Below are 17,162 nucleotides of genomic sequence, written 5' to 3' on the forward strand. Positions count from 1 at the left end.
TTCAAAGAATGAGAAAAGTGACTGCCAAAATTTGTATACAGGAAGATGAAGGCATCATTTGGTCTTTTCTTTAGCTCATGGAGGATCCATGATGTGGCCCGGAAAACTGGAAAAAGGAACGCCACAATAATAAACTTCCACGGAAAGCATGAATGGAAGTACCAACTACAGCAATGACTACTGCCAGAAGGCCCTGACCAAGGTCTTTCCAAACCAGTACCTGACCAAGTGGCCAGGCATGTACCACTGATACCCACTTGCTTTTAGTCCCCGCTGGGGTACAGAGGATGATCTTGGCTATTCATCTATAAAGCTCTGTCAGAAATCATGCATTCACCAAGTATCAACCACCATCAAAGACCGTGGAGATCCATGCTATTACCAAGAAATGTTGGAAGACAGCAGGATAGAAAGACCTCCACGCCCTCCCTTTCACCCACAGTCCCACGCCTGGATAGTACCTGATTCTCTTTTTCTTTGCCTCCCACATTTGAGTAGGTGCCAAGGTCTTTCATTAACAACACCTCCCGAGCTCATGTCCTTCCTCTAGGTTACCAGCACCACCACCCCCGTTACAGAGCCACCCTCCAATTACCACTAGTCCTAATCCGTTTTAGACGCTGCAGCCAGATTAATCTCCCAGGCAGAAGAAAAATCATAGCAGTCTTCCTCCTTGACACTTTCTCTTTTTCGTGACTCTTCATTACAGAAAATTTCAAAAATACATAAAGGTAGAGAGAATTGTGTAAGAATTGTGTGCCTATCATCCAGCTTCAATAATTATCCCCTCATGGCCAATCTTGCTACCGCTATACCTCAACCCACTGGATAATTGCAATCAAAGCTCAGACATCATACAATGTCATCTGTAAATACTTTAATAGTATTCCCTTCCTTACATAACTACAAGGTCATCAGCACAGCCCCCAAAATCAACAATCATTCTTCTATATCATCAAATTTCCAAATCAATGTCAGCATTTTCATGGTTGTCCTATCATCATTATCTTTTTTCTTTTATTTACAGTGTGTGTGCATCAGGAGAAACATAATTTAAATATTGTGATTGGTTAATATGTTTCTTAAACCTCTTTTTTTTTTAACATCTTTATTGGAGTATAATTGCTTTACAATGGTGTGTTAGTTTCTGCTTTATAACAAAGTGAATCAGCTATACATATACATATATCCACATATCTCTTCCCTCTTGCGTCTCCCTCCCTCCCACCCCTCTAGGTGGTCACAAAGCACAGAGCTGATCTCCCTGTGCTACGTGGCTGCTTCCCACTAGCTATCTATTTTACATTTGGTAGTGTATATATGTCCATGCCACTCTCTCACTTCGTCCCAGCTTACCCTTCCCCCTCCCTGCATCCTCAGGTCCATTCTCTAGTAGGTCTGCGTCTTTATTCCCATCCTGCCCCTAGGTTCTTCATGACCTTTTTTTTTTTTTTTTAGATTCCATATATATATGTGTTAACATACGGTATTTGTTTTTCTCTTTCTGACTTACTTCACTCTGTATGACAGACTCTAGGTCCATCCACCTCACTACAAATAACTCAATTTCGTTTCTTTTTATGGCTGAGTAATATTCCATTGTATATATGTGCCACATCTTCTTTATCCATTCATCTGTTGATGGACACTTAGGTTGCTTCCATGTCCTAGGCTATTGTAAATAGAACTGTAATGAACATTGTGGTTTAAACCTCTTTTAAGCTATGGGTTCCCCCTTCGTTACTTTTTCTATTTTGTTTTGTTGGGTCTTTTTGGAATTGTCTTGTTGAAATCTTAGTCTTTAACTTGGTGTTTAACCAACCTTTAAAAACTTTCATTACCACTAGTCTTCATTTATATCAAGTTCCATTCAAAATATCTAAATGTGGTCATTTTCAAATATGTTCACAAATTCTTTGATATTTCTCTCTTCAAACAATGCAGCTTATTAACTACAGTCCCTCTGAGAGTGGACTCAGCTTAGTGACTCGCTTCCAATGAGTAGAATAAGGCAGAGGTAAAGGTGTGTCATTTTCAAGACTGAGAAGGCCCTGTGGCTTGAGGATCACTTGCTCAGGGAGAAGCCAGCAGCCATGTTGTGAGGGTGCTCAGGCAGCTCTGTGGAGAGGTCTGTGCGGAAAGGAAGTGAAGCCTCCTGCCAACAGCCATGGCAGTGAGTCACCTTGGCAGTAGGTTCTCTGGCCCCAGTCGAGCCACCCCTGCTGACTGCAACCTCATGGGAGACTCTGAGCCAGAGCTTCCAGCTAAGCACCTCCTGGATTCCTGACCCACAGAGACTGTCAGACAATAAATGTTTATTGTTTTAGGCTGCCAAGTTTGTGGGGACCTATTACACATCAGTAGATAACTAATAAAGCAGTCTTTCTGGTGTCACATCATTGCTTTTCCTAGAAATGCTCTTCTCCAGTTCTTTGTGGTCAAGTTTAACCATCTTTTCAAGTTCACAGATGACACTCTCCAGAGCCGTCCCTAGACCTCCACATCCCCAATGCTCCAAAATCTATAAACAATTGCTCCCTCCTTTGATTTTTCTAGAGAACTTTGTATCTGGTTCTAAGCCAAGCTGTCTAAAACCAATTTGGCCAAAGTAAAACCAATTCATCCAACCCCCACCTGCCTAAAATGTGTAGTTTTAACATTACAGTTTTACTAAAGTCGCTATTCCTCAAACAGCCCAGGCAGGCTCCCGCTGGGGCCTCTGCCCTAGCCCCACACTTCTCCATGATTCACACCCTCACCTCCTCCGGGCCTTTGCTTAAATGTCACCTTCTCAGCAGAACCTTCCCTGACAGCCTATTTAAAACCATCAGGGCCCTCACTCCTTCCCAACCCACACCCACCCTGCACTCCCTGTCCATTACTGCAGTTTTATTTTCTCCACAGCACTTACCGCAATCTAACATATGTTTTAATTACACCACTCATCAATCGTCTCCCCACTTCCAGACTGTAGGCTCCAGGAAGGCAGACGTTATGTTTAGTTGTTCAGTGCTACATCCTGAGCCCCTAGAACAATGCATGGTACATAGCATGTGCTCAATAAAAACCTGAATAAATGATCAAGACTGCAGCATTTCATATGCCACATAATGGATGTAACACTAACTACACATTTTGATATTTTAGGTGCCTTTATGTCTACAAGCATTTTAAGAAGGCTTAATTAATTTCCTCCTTCACTAGACGAAAACCAAACCAAACCTTGAAACACCCTAAAGTAGGCAATATTACAAAAAGGTAACTTAAGAACTGTTACATTTCTCAAAAGAAGCCAAAATGGTCCTATCATATGTGCATCCTCGACAGTTTAAATTTCAGGTGATCGGGTCATTACCTAAATTCATCAGTGGGCCAACTGTACCCCTTCCTTTGTACCCCTCTCAAGTGACAGCTCATCTATCATTTCAAAATCTCCTTAAGAGCAGAATTGGATCTTGTACATCTTAATACTCCCTGCAGTGCCCAGATAACAGGGCAACTGACAAAAGTTTATTAGGAAAACATCAGAATTGTTAGCATCTTGGGCCATCTCTTCTCCTCACCCAAAAGCACGCAGTAGGCACGCCCATAAACACATGCCTATAACAATGCGATCGTAAAAACCATCTTCATTCAGCAGATGAGGTCTCTGAAGCAAATTATCTAATGACTTTTATTTTCCCAAAGCCAAGTTGGAGCTGAAACCTTAGCCTCCTCTTTGACTCACAACATTCTTGTCTAAATTACACTGCTGCTACCAAAAAAAGAAAAAAGGGGGAGGGGGAAAAAGTTGCTCCTTTATCTGACATCTGACATATGGTTCTCACTAACAATCCATATATGCACATCATAGAGGGTCAAATTCTAACAGGGGATGGTGATATTCAGGATAAATAATGTCGCTTGTAAATGACTTCACAGCTTATGTAAGTAATAATGCTAGAAAAAAATAACTGCAATGCACAGTAATCCGACTCTTGATTGCCAAGGCATAGTTCAACACAGAATTGTTCTTTGTTTTTAAGATCCAGAACAATGCGGGAAGAGAGATGTCTAGCTAGGATATAATCAATGCTTTATATTATTTCAAAGACACATGTTCTGACACAAAAAAACACTACTATCCTTTAGAGAAGGGGTCAGCAAACTACACTTCAGGGGCCAAACCTGGCCCACACAGGCTGTTTCTGTATGGCCCATAAGCTAAGAATGATTTTTACATTTTTAAATGGTTGAGAAAAAAACTCAAAAGAATAATCTTGCGTGCCATGAAATTTATATGAAACTCAAATTTCAACATCCATCAATAAAGTTTTATTAGAGCACCCACACTCATTCGCTTATGCATTGTCTATGGCTGCTTTTGTGCTAAGGACAGCAGAATTGAGAAGCTGCAACAGAAACCATATGTCCCACAAAGCTACAAATAGTTACTATCTGGCCCTTTACAGAGAAAGTCTGCCACCCTTTACACTTCAGGGCATGGATGCTGGAGCCTGGCTGCCTCCATTTAAAGCCTAATATGTATTCTCCTTATTCTGCCTCTATTTAAATCCTAACACTTATTACTCACTTATTAACTGTGGACCTTGAATACATTACTTAAGCACTCTGCACCTCAGTTTCCCCATCTGTAAAATGGGGTTTGTAATGGCACCTACCTGATGGGGTATCACTGTGAGTTATAAATGAATAATCATACAAAGCACGTGAAACAGTACGTGGCATGCAGTAAGCAGTTACTAAGTACTGGCTATAACTACAATTCCTTCTTCTTGAGGGCTGCAGGATGTGTTTTCCAGTTGAAATGGCAGCAAAGTGCTTAGATTCTAGCACAGCCTCCCAAATCTCTTTATCACGGTAGAATTGAAGAATGAGGCAAGAAGAAATGAGAGGGAAAAAATGAAAAAAAGAAAGAAGAGGACTGAGGAGGGAACAAGAGAAAGGAAAACGTTATCAGAACCCCACTCATCAGGGACAGTAGGTGGCCTATTGAAAGGGGAAGTATAAATTAGGATAATTTCATCTGTAGTAACAGATTAAATAACTTCTGTGGGCTGACGGGATACTAATCACCAGGTGGAAGCTATCCCGGGGGGTTGGTGGGGAAAGCATTCAAAATTCCAAGCAAGTGACTTACAGATGAACGGCTGGGTCATTTTTAAGTTAAGAACTTCCTGTATTTTACATTCCTAGACAAATGACAAGTGATAGCTGCAGTAATTCTGCATCTTGTTATCCATGTAGAGCAGCTAATTAAAAGGAAACAATTTGTGTAAGGACCCTGTCCTTACAGAGTTCTCATTTTGTTCAGAATAGCACTTACTTCCTAACGCTAAGAAAAAAAACCATGTTCCCATAAATAAAACACAAGCTCATTCACCAAAAATGGACCTGCATGGCAACTGGGAGGTAAACATGGTGTTTAATAGAAGATACACTTAACCTGCTACCACGGTGGAGAAATTCTCTTTCCCAGGACTCACTTTCACTTGAATACCTTCTCTGTGGAAAGATGAGTTCCTACCTTTTCCATGTACCTTTAAAAATCACACTCACTGTTTCTCTTTTTAAATTATGATTTCAAAAACTTTAAAGCACCCCCCACCTCGAAAAAAGAGAATTGTTTAACTCACAACTCCACCATAACCAAACAACTACCTTTATTATTCCCTTCCAACCTTGATCCCCTTAATCCTCACTACTGCTTTGCTTAATGCTTATGGTAAATCTTCCCTGCAGAGGCTAAACACACATATCAAGTATTTTTAAGACACTTGATGTGTAAACATAACATGTAAAACCTTAAGAAAAGGAAAGAAGGACATTGCTATCCAAGTGATTTCTGCAAATTGTGCAGGAAAAGAAGAGTGATTTAAAGCAATGCATCCAAGAGAGAACTTAAGACGCTCCTGAGCTGGAGGCAAGTTCAAAACACTCACTGAGAATGTATCTGCTGGGAGAGTCCCACTGAAGGCTTCGGCTTGAGGGTCAAGGTCATCTGGGCCACAGGACTGACTCTTGGTAGAGTGTCTGCCTTCTTAGACGAAGTGTGCTTTGCTGCTTGCTCAGGAGGGACCCAGGAGGAAGCAGCCACAGGACTCTGCCCTCCAAAGACTGGTGACGAGGTGTCCTGGGCAGCTGTTGCCTCACAGGCTTTGCCCTTGGTCCCTGGTTTACACACACAGAGTTGAGGCCGGAGACACATCCCTCCATTCTGACATGGAGGAACACAGCTTGCTGCAGAAAGAAAGAGAAGACACACTTTGAAGAAAAGCATTGTAGACTTTACTAATTCTTCCAAAGACTTACCAGTAGCATCAGGCTATCCCTCAATAAAACAAAATGATGATGATGTTGATGATGACGATGATAATAGATAATATTTATTAATGGCTTCCTATGTGCCAGGCATTATTCTAATAGATATCGACAAATTTAACACCCCAGCAACTGTTTTAAGTAGATATTTTATTTTGCTCATTTTACTGATGAAGAAAGAGGCACTGGGGTTATATAATTTGCCAAAGGTCACACAATCATTAGTAAATAGGAGAGTTGGGATTTGAATTCAAGTGAACTGGCTCCGAAGTCATCATTCTTAGCCGCTTTACTATAGCTGCCACTCAGAAAGGCATCAGAAATACAGGGAAAAAAAGAAAGTACTCTGCCCTTCTTTTTAGGTTGTGTTCTGTGGCTTAAGTTTAAATTTTAGGTATCCAAACAACATTTGGCAAAAAACAAAAGCCCAATTCCAAACCCAAACCCCCAGAAGTGTTACAGCCTTCATCTTGCATAAGCTATCAGAGCTTGGAGTGACTGTTTCAGAAATCTAGTCCAACCTACCTTTTTTTTTTAGAGAAAAACCAAGGGCAGAAAGGTTGAGAGTCAACCTTTATATATATATATATATGCAAATATATACGTACATATATGCATATATATACATATATATGCATCGATTTTTTTCTTTTTTTAAGCCAGTACATCCCTAATCTTATAACAAAAGGCAACCAAAAAGAAACAACCTCTTTATCTCCTATTAACTAGGATGCATGTACTTTGAATCACCAGACTTGCGGCCGAGCAGAGTTTTAAAGTTAGCAGGGCTATGGGTCACGGGTAGGGTGAGTGGATTTTATCATAGGCAAGGTCCTCTGGGAGTTTAGATGTTACTGACTTAAATTTTATAAACATCATAGGCCTATGGACATGATTCCTTCAGTCCCTTCTTTATTTGTCCAAATTAATTTATTTAAATGAACCTTTTGCTATCAGCCCACCTTTGACTTAAACTCTTTGTCCTGAGGCAGATCCCAATACTAAATCTCCCATAAAATTCAGCACAAGGTTCAGTCTACAAACAATCACAAAATAGATGAGGAATATGAACCAGAGGAGGCTCACTTATGGAGGAGCCAAATGACCAAGACCTAAAAGCCCTGAAACCTACTGATTTTCTATAAACAAGAGAAGATACTTTTCCTATCTCCCTACAATCCCTATTAATTACAGCAAATAATGATAACAAACAGCTGTCCAGTGTCAGAATACTAGGCTGACAAATTTTCTAAAAATTTGGAAGGATTCTTGGGAGAAAACAAATAAAAGGAAAGAAAAATGCAGCCAGCTCCTGAGGTGACCTTGGGGTAAGTTACTTAAGCTTGGCCTCTGTACCTGTACAAGTCCAGGGGCAGGGGGGAGGGCAGTAGCTGCTTGTTCTAAAATGGTCCCCGAGGGCCCTTTCCATATTAGGCTTCTAGAATTCAAAGTCAAAAGCTATGCACTTCTAAAGTTCACGATTCTAATTTATCAGCGTTTTCCTGGCCGAGTGATGATCATTAGGTCCCTACTCGGCCACGGTTATTTATGGAATGTCACAGGAATGGAAATGGGCTCCACCCAGAGAGAACAGAAGTGGCCACAAGCGAGGACTGGATGGGGCTTTCAAAGCTGAGCCTCTGCCAGAGATCACCCCCCACCCCAGGCACTTTCATGTATACATTCTCTTCATGCTTTCAATTAGAAACATGTTTCGGTTTGACATCTGAGAATGATTTCCACTTCTCCTCCTTCCCAAGGTGTACTGCAAATGTCTACAAATCTACCAGGAAGGCTGCACGGAGCGGCTTACAAAAGCTCGTACCTAGATGGAAGCCAAGCACCGAAATCTTCCCCAAACCACCGAGAATATGCAACAAGGGCCTATCTTGAGGAGTTAGAAGTATAACAGGGTAGCGATTTTCTTTGAACTCTTCAAATTTTGCATGTGGTAGGGTGAGGGGAGTGGGGAAAGAATAATTAAGGAAAAGAAGAACTTTAAACTCACACAGAAAAGAACATATGACAGAACAGTATGACTATATACAATAACACCCTTTCACACTAAGTCTGAAAAGACAATAAGGAGAATGATTAGACAATTTCCTCTTCCACCTTCTCCACTTGGGCTCCAACAGCAGCCTCCTGGAGCATGCAGACAGGACGGGCTGGCTTCAACTGGGGGCAGGGACAGATTCCTTAATTGCCAAGACAAGCCCCTCCCCTGACACGAAAAGCAAAACTCACGTTCTGCAACCACATTTTTTTTTTTTAATTTATTTTTATTTTTGGCTGCTTTGGGTCTTCGTTGCTGCGCGCAGGCTTTCTCTAGTTGCGGCGAGCGGGGGCTACTCTTTGTTGCGGTGCGCGGGCTTCTCATTGCGGTGGCTTCTCTGGTTGCGGAGCACGGGCTCTAGGCATGCGGGCTCAGTAATTGTGGCTCGTGGGCTCAGTAGTTGTGGCGCACGGGCTTAGTTGCTCCGCGGCATGTGGGATGTTCCTGGACCAGGGCTCGAACCCGTGTCCCCTGCATTGGCAGGTGGATTCTTAACCACTGCGCCACCAGGGAAGTCCCTCTGCAACCACATTTTATCAAGCCCTTTTTCGTGTGATATTTGGACCTTGTGCAATAGCGGTTCCCACGTGTCACTTCTCAGAGTGTGGTGCTTGGACCGGCAGCAGCATCACCGGGAAACACGTTAGAAATGCACCTTCTTGGGCTGCCCCTGGCCTGCTAAACCCCAAGCTGGAGCCCAGCAATCTGACTGCCCTCCAGGTGAGTCTGATGCTCACTCAAGTTTGAGAACCACTGACAAAGCATTTGGAAATTGGCAGCCTTCCACCAGAGTTTTTTGAGAACTTACATTTTTATCACTGCAAGTTTGGTATTTTCACACTACAATGGCTTTTATGTTACTGAATTCTTGCCGTGACAGATGTGTTTGTCTTATGTTGCCCTTCTGTTTTTAATGCAAAATATTAAAAATTTTTTCCATGTGACCAAATTCTCAAGATAATTATGGGTCCCTTCCAAAAGTTTATACATTTGTCACCATCTACTTCATGGCCAATGTAAAAATTCGTAGGTATTTATGAGAAAACTGTTATTCTTTTTTTTAATTGAAGTATAGTTGACTTACAGTATTACATTGGTTTCGGGTGTCAGCATAGATATTTAGTACATTTACAGATTATACTCCATGAAAAGTTATTATAAGATAAGGGCTATAATTCCCTGTGCTATACAATATACCCTTGTTGCTTATCTATTTCATACATACTAGTTTGTATCTGTTAAACCCATACCCCTAATTTGTCCCTCCCCCTTTCCCTCTCCCCTTAGGTAACCACTAGTTTGTTTTCTGTGACTCTGTTTCTGGAGAAAACTGTTATTCTAACTGAGGTTCTGAACTATGTGGAATATTTTAACTCTTACAGAAGTTCTTTAAAATGTTTTCCACCAGTTGGTTCTGCATTTGCCTGGCCAGCTGTGGTTGAACACAATGAGTAAACACTACATCAAGATCTTATCAGTGGGACTTCCCTAGTGGCACAGTGGTTAAGAATCCACCTGCCAATGCAGGGGACGTGGGTTCAAGCCCTGGTCCGGGAAGATCCCACATGCCGCGGAGCAACAAAGCCCATGTACCACAACTACTGAGCCTGCGCTCTACAGCCCGCGAGCCACAACTAATGAGCCTGCGCCTTAAAGCCCACGAGCCACAACTGCTGAGCCCATGTGCCACAACTACTGAAGCCCATGTGCCTAGAGCCCGTGCTCCACAACAAGAGAAGCCACCGCAATGAGAAGCCCACACACCGCAAGGAAGAGTAGCACCCGCTTGCCGCAACTAGAGAAAGCCTGTGCACAGCAACGAAGACCCAACACAGCCAAAAAAACATTAATTAATTACTAAAAAAAATTTTTTTTTTAATTAGAAAAAAGATCTTATCAGTGGTCTGGGCAGTGGTTCTCAGGCTTTGCAGCACATTAGAATCACCTGGGGAGCTTTTAAAAACTCTCAAAACCCAGACCTAACTCCAGGCTGATTGAATCAGAATCTCTGGGGGAAGGGGCTCATGCATCAGTTTTAGTTTTGTTTTTGGGTTTTTTAACTCTCTAGGTGATTGCAATATGCAGCCAAACTTGAGAACCAGTAGGTGAGGGAACAAAATCCTACCAGACTTGCTGACAGACTAACCTTCCCAAAGTGCAGCTCTTTTAATTTTTTTCTCTCCGTTTAAAAATTTTCAACACATTTTACCTGCCCTTGAGATACATTCAAGACCCTCTACATCTGGACCCCAACCCCCCCTTTCCACCCCCAGTGGCCCCTGGTCCATCCCTGCAGAAGTTCACCCCTTCTTGCCTCTGCACATCCGGGGCCCTGTCCTGAAACACGGGCCGGCCCCTCAAGCTCTTGCTCATCTGAAACTTCCTCCTTCTCTGTGAAGTCCTTCCCAAACGCCCACCCCGATTTCCTGCGCCATTTTTATCACCTGAACCTCCTGCGCCATTTTCATCATTCATTTCACATTTCACATGTACTGTCACATACATTAATCGTCTTCTAACAAAGCTCTTTTATTTCCCAACTAGAATATAAACCGTGAGGTCAGTTATAATTGGCTAACGCAAAACTTTTCGCACCCAAGGACAGGAGCCTGAACATCACCTTGGTTGACTGATGTCAAAGGACAGCCATTTCTTTCCAAGAATGCTGGGACTTAAGGACATCTATAAAGGGAAGATAATAAGTGGGCTCTTAATCCATTACATAATAACAACTACGTCTCTGGATTTGGTTTGCCAGTTGTTCAAACAGTCTCCAATCTTCCAAAGATGTTTTTAAATCAAAATTAATATTTAAATGTACTCTGCTCATATACATGGTCTGCAGTGGCATTTAGCAGTATGCTGTTAAACAGTTTCAGAAGCCCAGATCCAATGTGTTCTAAAAGAATTTTGAAGGGTAGGGACACTCGGAAACAAACTGGTTGTGGATTCACAGAAAAGAACATCACAATGGGCTGATAGGAGTTGTTACAAGGTACTAAACCTCCAGTACAAAAGCGCATTAAGGGAATTAGCCTAAGACATTTCAGGTGCAGTAGAAAAAAAAGCTTCTGAGAGATACTCAGTTTGTGAAAAGGAACCAGAAGTTGGGGGGAGCCCACCATTCATTAAGTAGATAATCCTGTAAGATGACTTCTCCCTGAGATAAGCACAGTGAATTAACCCTCTACCCCGTGCCCCATTCCAAACACAGAACAATCATTTTTAAGATTTTTTTTCATGTTAAAGAAACGGATTTCCATGATGGAAACAGGTGGCCATGATGGAATAACTGTTACCAAACAAGCCTTTTTTTCCATAAACAACTAGGAAACTGGATGAAAGATATAAGACAACTGTTGTTAGATACCAGACAACTGGCAAGAGAGGACTGTGAATCCTAAGAGAAGGGCATCAAGAGGGGAGCCCTAGGACCACCCCAACCACCTGCAGGAAGCACTCGGCAGATCACCGCGCAGGGAGGGAGCCCACGCACGGCGTGATGGAGGCTGAGTGGCCGGAATCTGCAGGCCAGAGTCCTAGAGAGGAGAGACCTGCACACAGAGATAGCCCAGAGACCTGCAGAGGGCCCCGGACTCTTCACCTGATACTGAGCTGCACAGGCATAGGGTGCAACAAACTACCCAGGACCTGTGAGCTGCAAATTCCCAGTCCTGACCCGCCAGAGTCAGGACATTCAGTACAGACCTCAGAATTAAACTCCCTTTAAGAGTAAAACCTCAATATCAAAATCAGGCAAGAACTGTACATAGAAGAAAACTCAGATACAAATCACAGTTAAGAATATAGATGCACAATTCCTAAATAAAATATTAGTAAATCAAATACGACAGTATTTCCAAAACAGAAAAGCAAGCCGAATTAATTCCAGAAATATAAGGATGGTTTTAAATGTCAGCAAATCTGTCCATGGAATTCCGCATGTTAAAAAATTAAATGAGAACTTGTCTCGATGAATGCATAAAATTTTCCAATAAAATTCATCACTTATTCATAATAACAAACAAAAACTGTTAGCCAACTAGGAATACAAAGGGATTTCCTTGTTCTGGTAAGCAGTAACTACAGCAAATCCCACACAACAAAGAGTATACCAAAACCTACAGCAAATAGTATGAGGAAACTGTAGAAGCATTCCTATCAAAGCTGGAAACAAGTCTAAATGCCCACAATAACCTCTACCGTTGATGTTATATTGTAAGTCCCAGCCAACCTGGCAAAACAAGAAAAAAGGTCTAAGTAGGAAGGGAGAAACAAATGTATCATCATTACTTTAGTTTACCTATGTGTCTATGTAGATAATACAAAAGATTCTACAAACTACCATAACTGGTAAGAATGTGGTACCAGTTCAGAAATAGAAAACAGATCAATGAAATTTAACAAAAAGCTTAGAAACAGACTCAAATATAAATGGAGACTTGCAACATGATGGAGAAGGTATAACAAATCTACAGAAAAACAATGGACTAAAAAACTGGGGTTGGAAAAGAAAGAGCCAACCATCTAAAAGAATCAAAACTAGATCCCTACCGCACTTAAGAATATACATACCAGATCTTTAAGATTTTTAAGGGGAAATGTGACAGAATATCTTCATGGTTTGGGGGAAGAAAGAATTTCTCAAATGTGAAGCAGTAAGTAAAAATCCAAAAGAATTGATGAACTTGACTAAAACAAAATTTAAAAGATACCATACAAAACATTGAAACACAAATGATAGAGAAGACAACCTGCAATATATTTAACAAAGGATTAGTAACCAGATGTATCAAGAATTCCTAAAAATCAATAGGAAAAAAATGGACAAAGGACATGAATTGGCTATTCACAGATGATGAAATGTGAAATAAATGTGAGAAGATATTTAACCTCTCCAATTGTCAGAGAACTGCAAATCAAAACAACATTGAGATGCAATTCTACACCCAAGACACTGGCAATAAGTCTGTTACCACCAAGTGTTAGCAAAGATATAGGGAAATGGGAACTCTTATATACTGCTCATGAGGGTATATTTGATACTCACCTCTGTGAAAAGCAATATGGTAATATTTAGTAAGGTTATAATGTGCAAACTGAATTCATTATTGTCATGTCAAACTCTAATACCCAGCAATTTCACTTCTAGGCTGTCATGTGCTTAAGCAGACATATACAGGAATGTTCATTGCCCACCAATTATAGTAGGAAAATAGTGGCATTGATAGATGAATTGATAAACTGTGGTATTTCATATAATGGAACAGTATACAGCAGTTAAAACCATGATCTAGATCTATATACCAAGCAACATGGATGAATCTTTTGAAAATAACACTGACTGAAGAAAGTAAATTATAGGATGCTACTTTATAATATTGTTCTTTATATGATATTATAATAACTGTCCATGTAATTTTTAAATACATAAAGCAATACTCATTTTTCTTATGGATACATAGGAAATCAACAAAAGCATAAAAATATGTACTGGAGTCACACTAAATTCATGACAGTGACACCTCAGGGAAGAAGCAGACAACTCTAGAGAAGGAAATGGGTCACTTTATTGGAGAATTTTTTTATTTTAAAAAAAAATAAAAGATGGGTAGAAAGTATGACAACAGGTTAGACCTGTATTCACTGTGGGTAGTAGATACATAGGTGCTGACTATGGTAGCCTTTTTACTTTTCTGTATACCTTTCAATTTTATAAATTTTTTAAAAATAAGCCAACAAAAGGCAATTGAGAATTGAAGATAGTTAAAACCTGATCCTTAATCACAGGGTGAAGGGATGATCATGGGGATGAGGTTGGTCAAAGTGGCAGAAATTGCCAACATGACAATAATGAATTCAGTTTGCACAAAGTGGGCCTGCAGGAAGCCCACATCAAGACCTGGGTGAGCAGGATGGGCAACAAAATACTACTCCATCCTGGCTGCCAAGTCAGCCTTAGGACCACACTCATCATGTGAAACAGATCCTCAATTTTTGCCCCAAAAAATACTCTCAGATTTCTTCCACATTTGAATCCTACTCCAATTTAACAAGCTGATCCTAACGTTCTTTAAAAGTTCAGCGACTGTATTTTTAGGAACTATCCCATGCCCTGAAGCTCAGTCTCTATTGCTCTTATTTCCAAAAAAGTAACTCTTGATTATATTTAAAACTCGTCCCAGCCCACAAAGGGCAAACAGAGTGACTCTGCCCCTTGCCTTTCTCTCCAAACAAGTTGCAGCATGTCGACTGCATGTGTCCCAGGGAGAAATGTGAGTCTAACTGTGTCTTCTGTGATCAGAGACAGCAGGTGAGAAATTGCTTTGCTGTGTGTGTCTTCACAGTAATTCCCAGCTGCCCTTTGAAGTCATTCAATAACACTAAGTGATATCAGATCACAAGAAACAAAGCATGAGGTCACACAGTTTCATCGACCTCTCACTCTGTATGCTCCTTGTACCAAACCCAAATAAAATGCTGCACTTTCGTTGCAAATGTTTCTGGGTCCGCTTCCTCCAAAATCCCTAAGGAGCAAAAAAATAGTAGTATAACACCCCAGTGCCTTTTCTATCCAGCCTTGTGGAATAATGAAGAATTCCATGAAACCGAATGTTCTAGATAGGTGAACCATGCACCAACACATTTAGTAACTCACGGGTTTTGATCGTTATGAACATCTTTACGAAAAACCTCAGATCTGTGTGTGCTTTCACTGTTCTCTCCCCTCCAAGCCAGGCTCTCTCTCTACCCTTTCTACGCTGTTTGCTTTTCTAATCTACTCTCAAGTGACAATTTAACCAAGCAGATAGTCAGATGGTTGAGCACAGCACAAATTACATGGGACACAAGTCACAAAAGTTGTGTGCAGAATCTCATGGCTTTATGAGGAGTTTACTGCCTTTATGTCAAGGACTGAACCCTCATCTGCCTGATTCCCCAGGAGCTGTGTTCTGGAAGGTGGAAGTTCTGGAAGCCTGAGCTCAGCAGGGGTAGCTTGTTACCATGTGATTTAATTTAAAATAGATGGTCAGCTGAGGCCAAACACACGCCATGGGTAACTGAAATCACTCACGGAGTATAATGTAATTAAGTCATAAGTCATATAATGAAAAACTACCAGCAGTTTTTCTGGGTTCTGTTTCTGGTCTTATTACTGCCATTTTATTAAGTTTTTTGGTTTTTTTTTTAAGTCAGTGAAAAAGAAAACAAAGTTACAGGTCTACAGTTTAGACTATGTAAATATTTAATTTAAAATAGCAAAAGAAAAAAGAGAAAAACCAGGAAATTTTCAGAAAATGCTATTATATAGAAAGAACTGATAAAAGTTGTCTTTAACAAATTAAGACCAAAATCGAAAAAAATGAAAAAAGGCCAGAAATAGACAATTAAGACAAAAGAAAATACAATTAGTAAATAAACCTGTGGTATAATGTCTAAATTAAGTAAGTCATCAAAGGAAATGCAAACTAAAACAAGGAGGTACACTATTATGGCTAATTAATTTTTTAAAAGGCATGTAAGAGTATTAATACAACATGTCACAAAGGTGGTAGTAAAATGATACAAGCCTTTTAGAAAGCAGTTTAACAATATGTTTCAGGCTATTTCAGTAGCCTCATCTCTAGAAACTTACCCTAAGAAAATAGTTTAAAAAAGGAAATAACTATACACATACATATGTCCAGCTGTCCACAGCAGTGTTATTTATACCAATGAAAATGCAAAAGCAGCATACAGATTGAGTAAAATATGTCATTACAGCCTTTCAAAATTAGAATTATAAAGTGATACTATGAATTTTTAAATGTCAATACTATTAATGTGAATAAAAACACAAGGTTATTTTGCTATTCAGTCAGTCATTCATTAAGTACCTTCTCTAATAATAGTGTAATTTTATTTTGTGCACTAATGCTAGCACGTATGTATAATAAACACAAGTTTCTGACAAATCTTGGGTTTTACAGACTAAACTATTATGCACATATAAAGTATGATTATAAATGATATCTTTATAGTTCATTGGAAAGAAGACCATATATTTCTAAATAATAAATCTTTAATCTCTGTTTTAGTATCATCATAATATTTCTCCATTCATTATTCAAACATTGAGTCCCTCCCCCTTATATACTAGCACTGTGCCAAGTACTGTAGATAAAAAGATGGAGAAGACAAATTTCCTGCTCTCATGAAGATCAGATTCCAGTAGGGAAGACAGTCAAGTATTAAAAAAAAAAAAAATCATCACCATACAGTACGTGTTGGAATAATAAAGGTATAGAAGAAATGAGGAAGGAAGGGCCCTAAGTGGGCAATCAACAAATATTTTGAATTATTATATTCAAGGGATCAAAAAGGATACAAAGAATTCTCAGTATGGTTTGTTTCCTTGAGGCGATATAAAATCCTCCCTGCCCAAGCTCACCTACTGATGGCAGGAGGCAGTGGGGTGAGATGAAGCTGGACTCTGGAGTCACACAGACCTGAGTTTGAACCCCCACCACCACCCCAGCTGTGTGCCCTAGGGCCAGTTCCAACTCTGACCTGTGCCTCAGTCCCTCACTCAAAAAAATCCCGAGTGACAATTCTGCACTCCATTTTGCACCAGGCACCGTCACATGCCCTGTGACTAGAACTGTAGAGAAGAAAACACTATCTCTGCCCCGTGGAGCCCACAGCCCAGCCAGCAGACCAAACAGCAACAGTGATTATAATTATTACAAGCATTCTGGAAAGGGAAGACGGTGTGTGGCGGGGAGGCCATCCCTAGGGGACTCGG

At 40.5% G+C, this 17,162-nt stretch overlaps 1 protein-coding gene across 6 annotated transcripts in view; it reads right to left on the reverse strand.

The window, feature by feature from the left end:
- Window positions 1-17,162, reverse strand: part of LTBP1 (latent transforming growth factor beta binding protein 1) — a 419,515-nt gene that overhangs the window by 357,659 nt on the left and 44,694 nt on the right. For all 6 annotated transcript variants that reach the window (XM_082356679.1, XM_082356680.1, XM_082356681.1 and 3 more), the window contains exon 3: window positions 5,943-6,240. In XM_082356679.1, coding sequence (XP_082212805.1) covers window positions 5,943-6,240 — 298 coding nt within the window. The remainder of the gene's footprint in view (window positions 1-5,942; window positions 6,241-17,162) is intronic.

Source organism: Balaenoptera borealis, assembly GCF_965194805.1.
Source record: "Balaenoptera borealis genome assembly, chromosome: 15".
Taxonomy (NCBI): domain Eukaryota; kingdom Metazoa; phylum Chordata; class Mammalia; order Artiodactyla; family Balaenopteridae; genus Balaenoptera; species Balaenoptera borealis.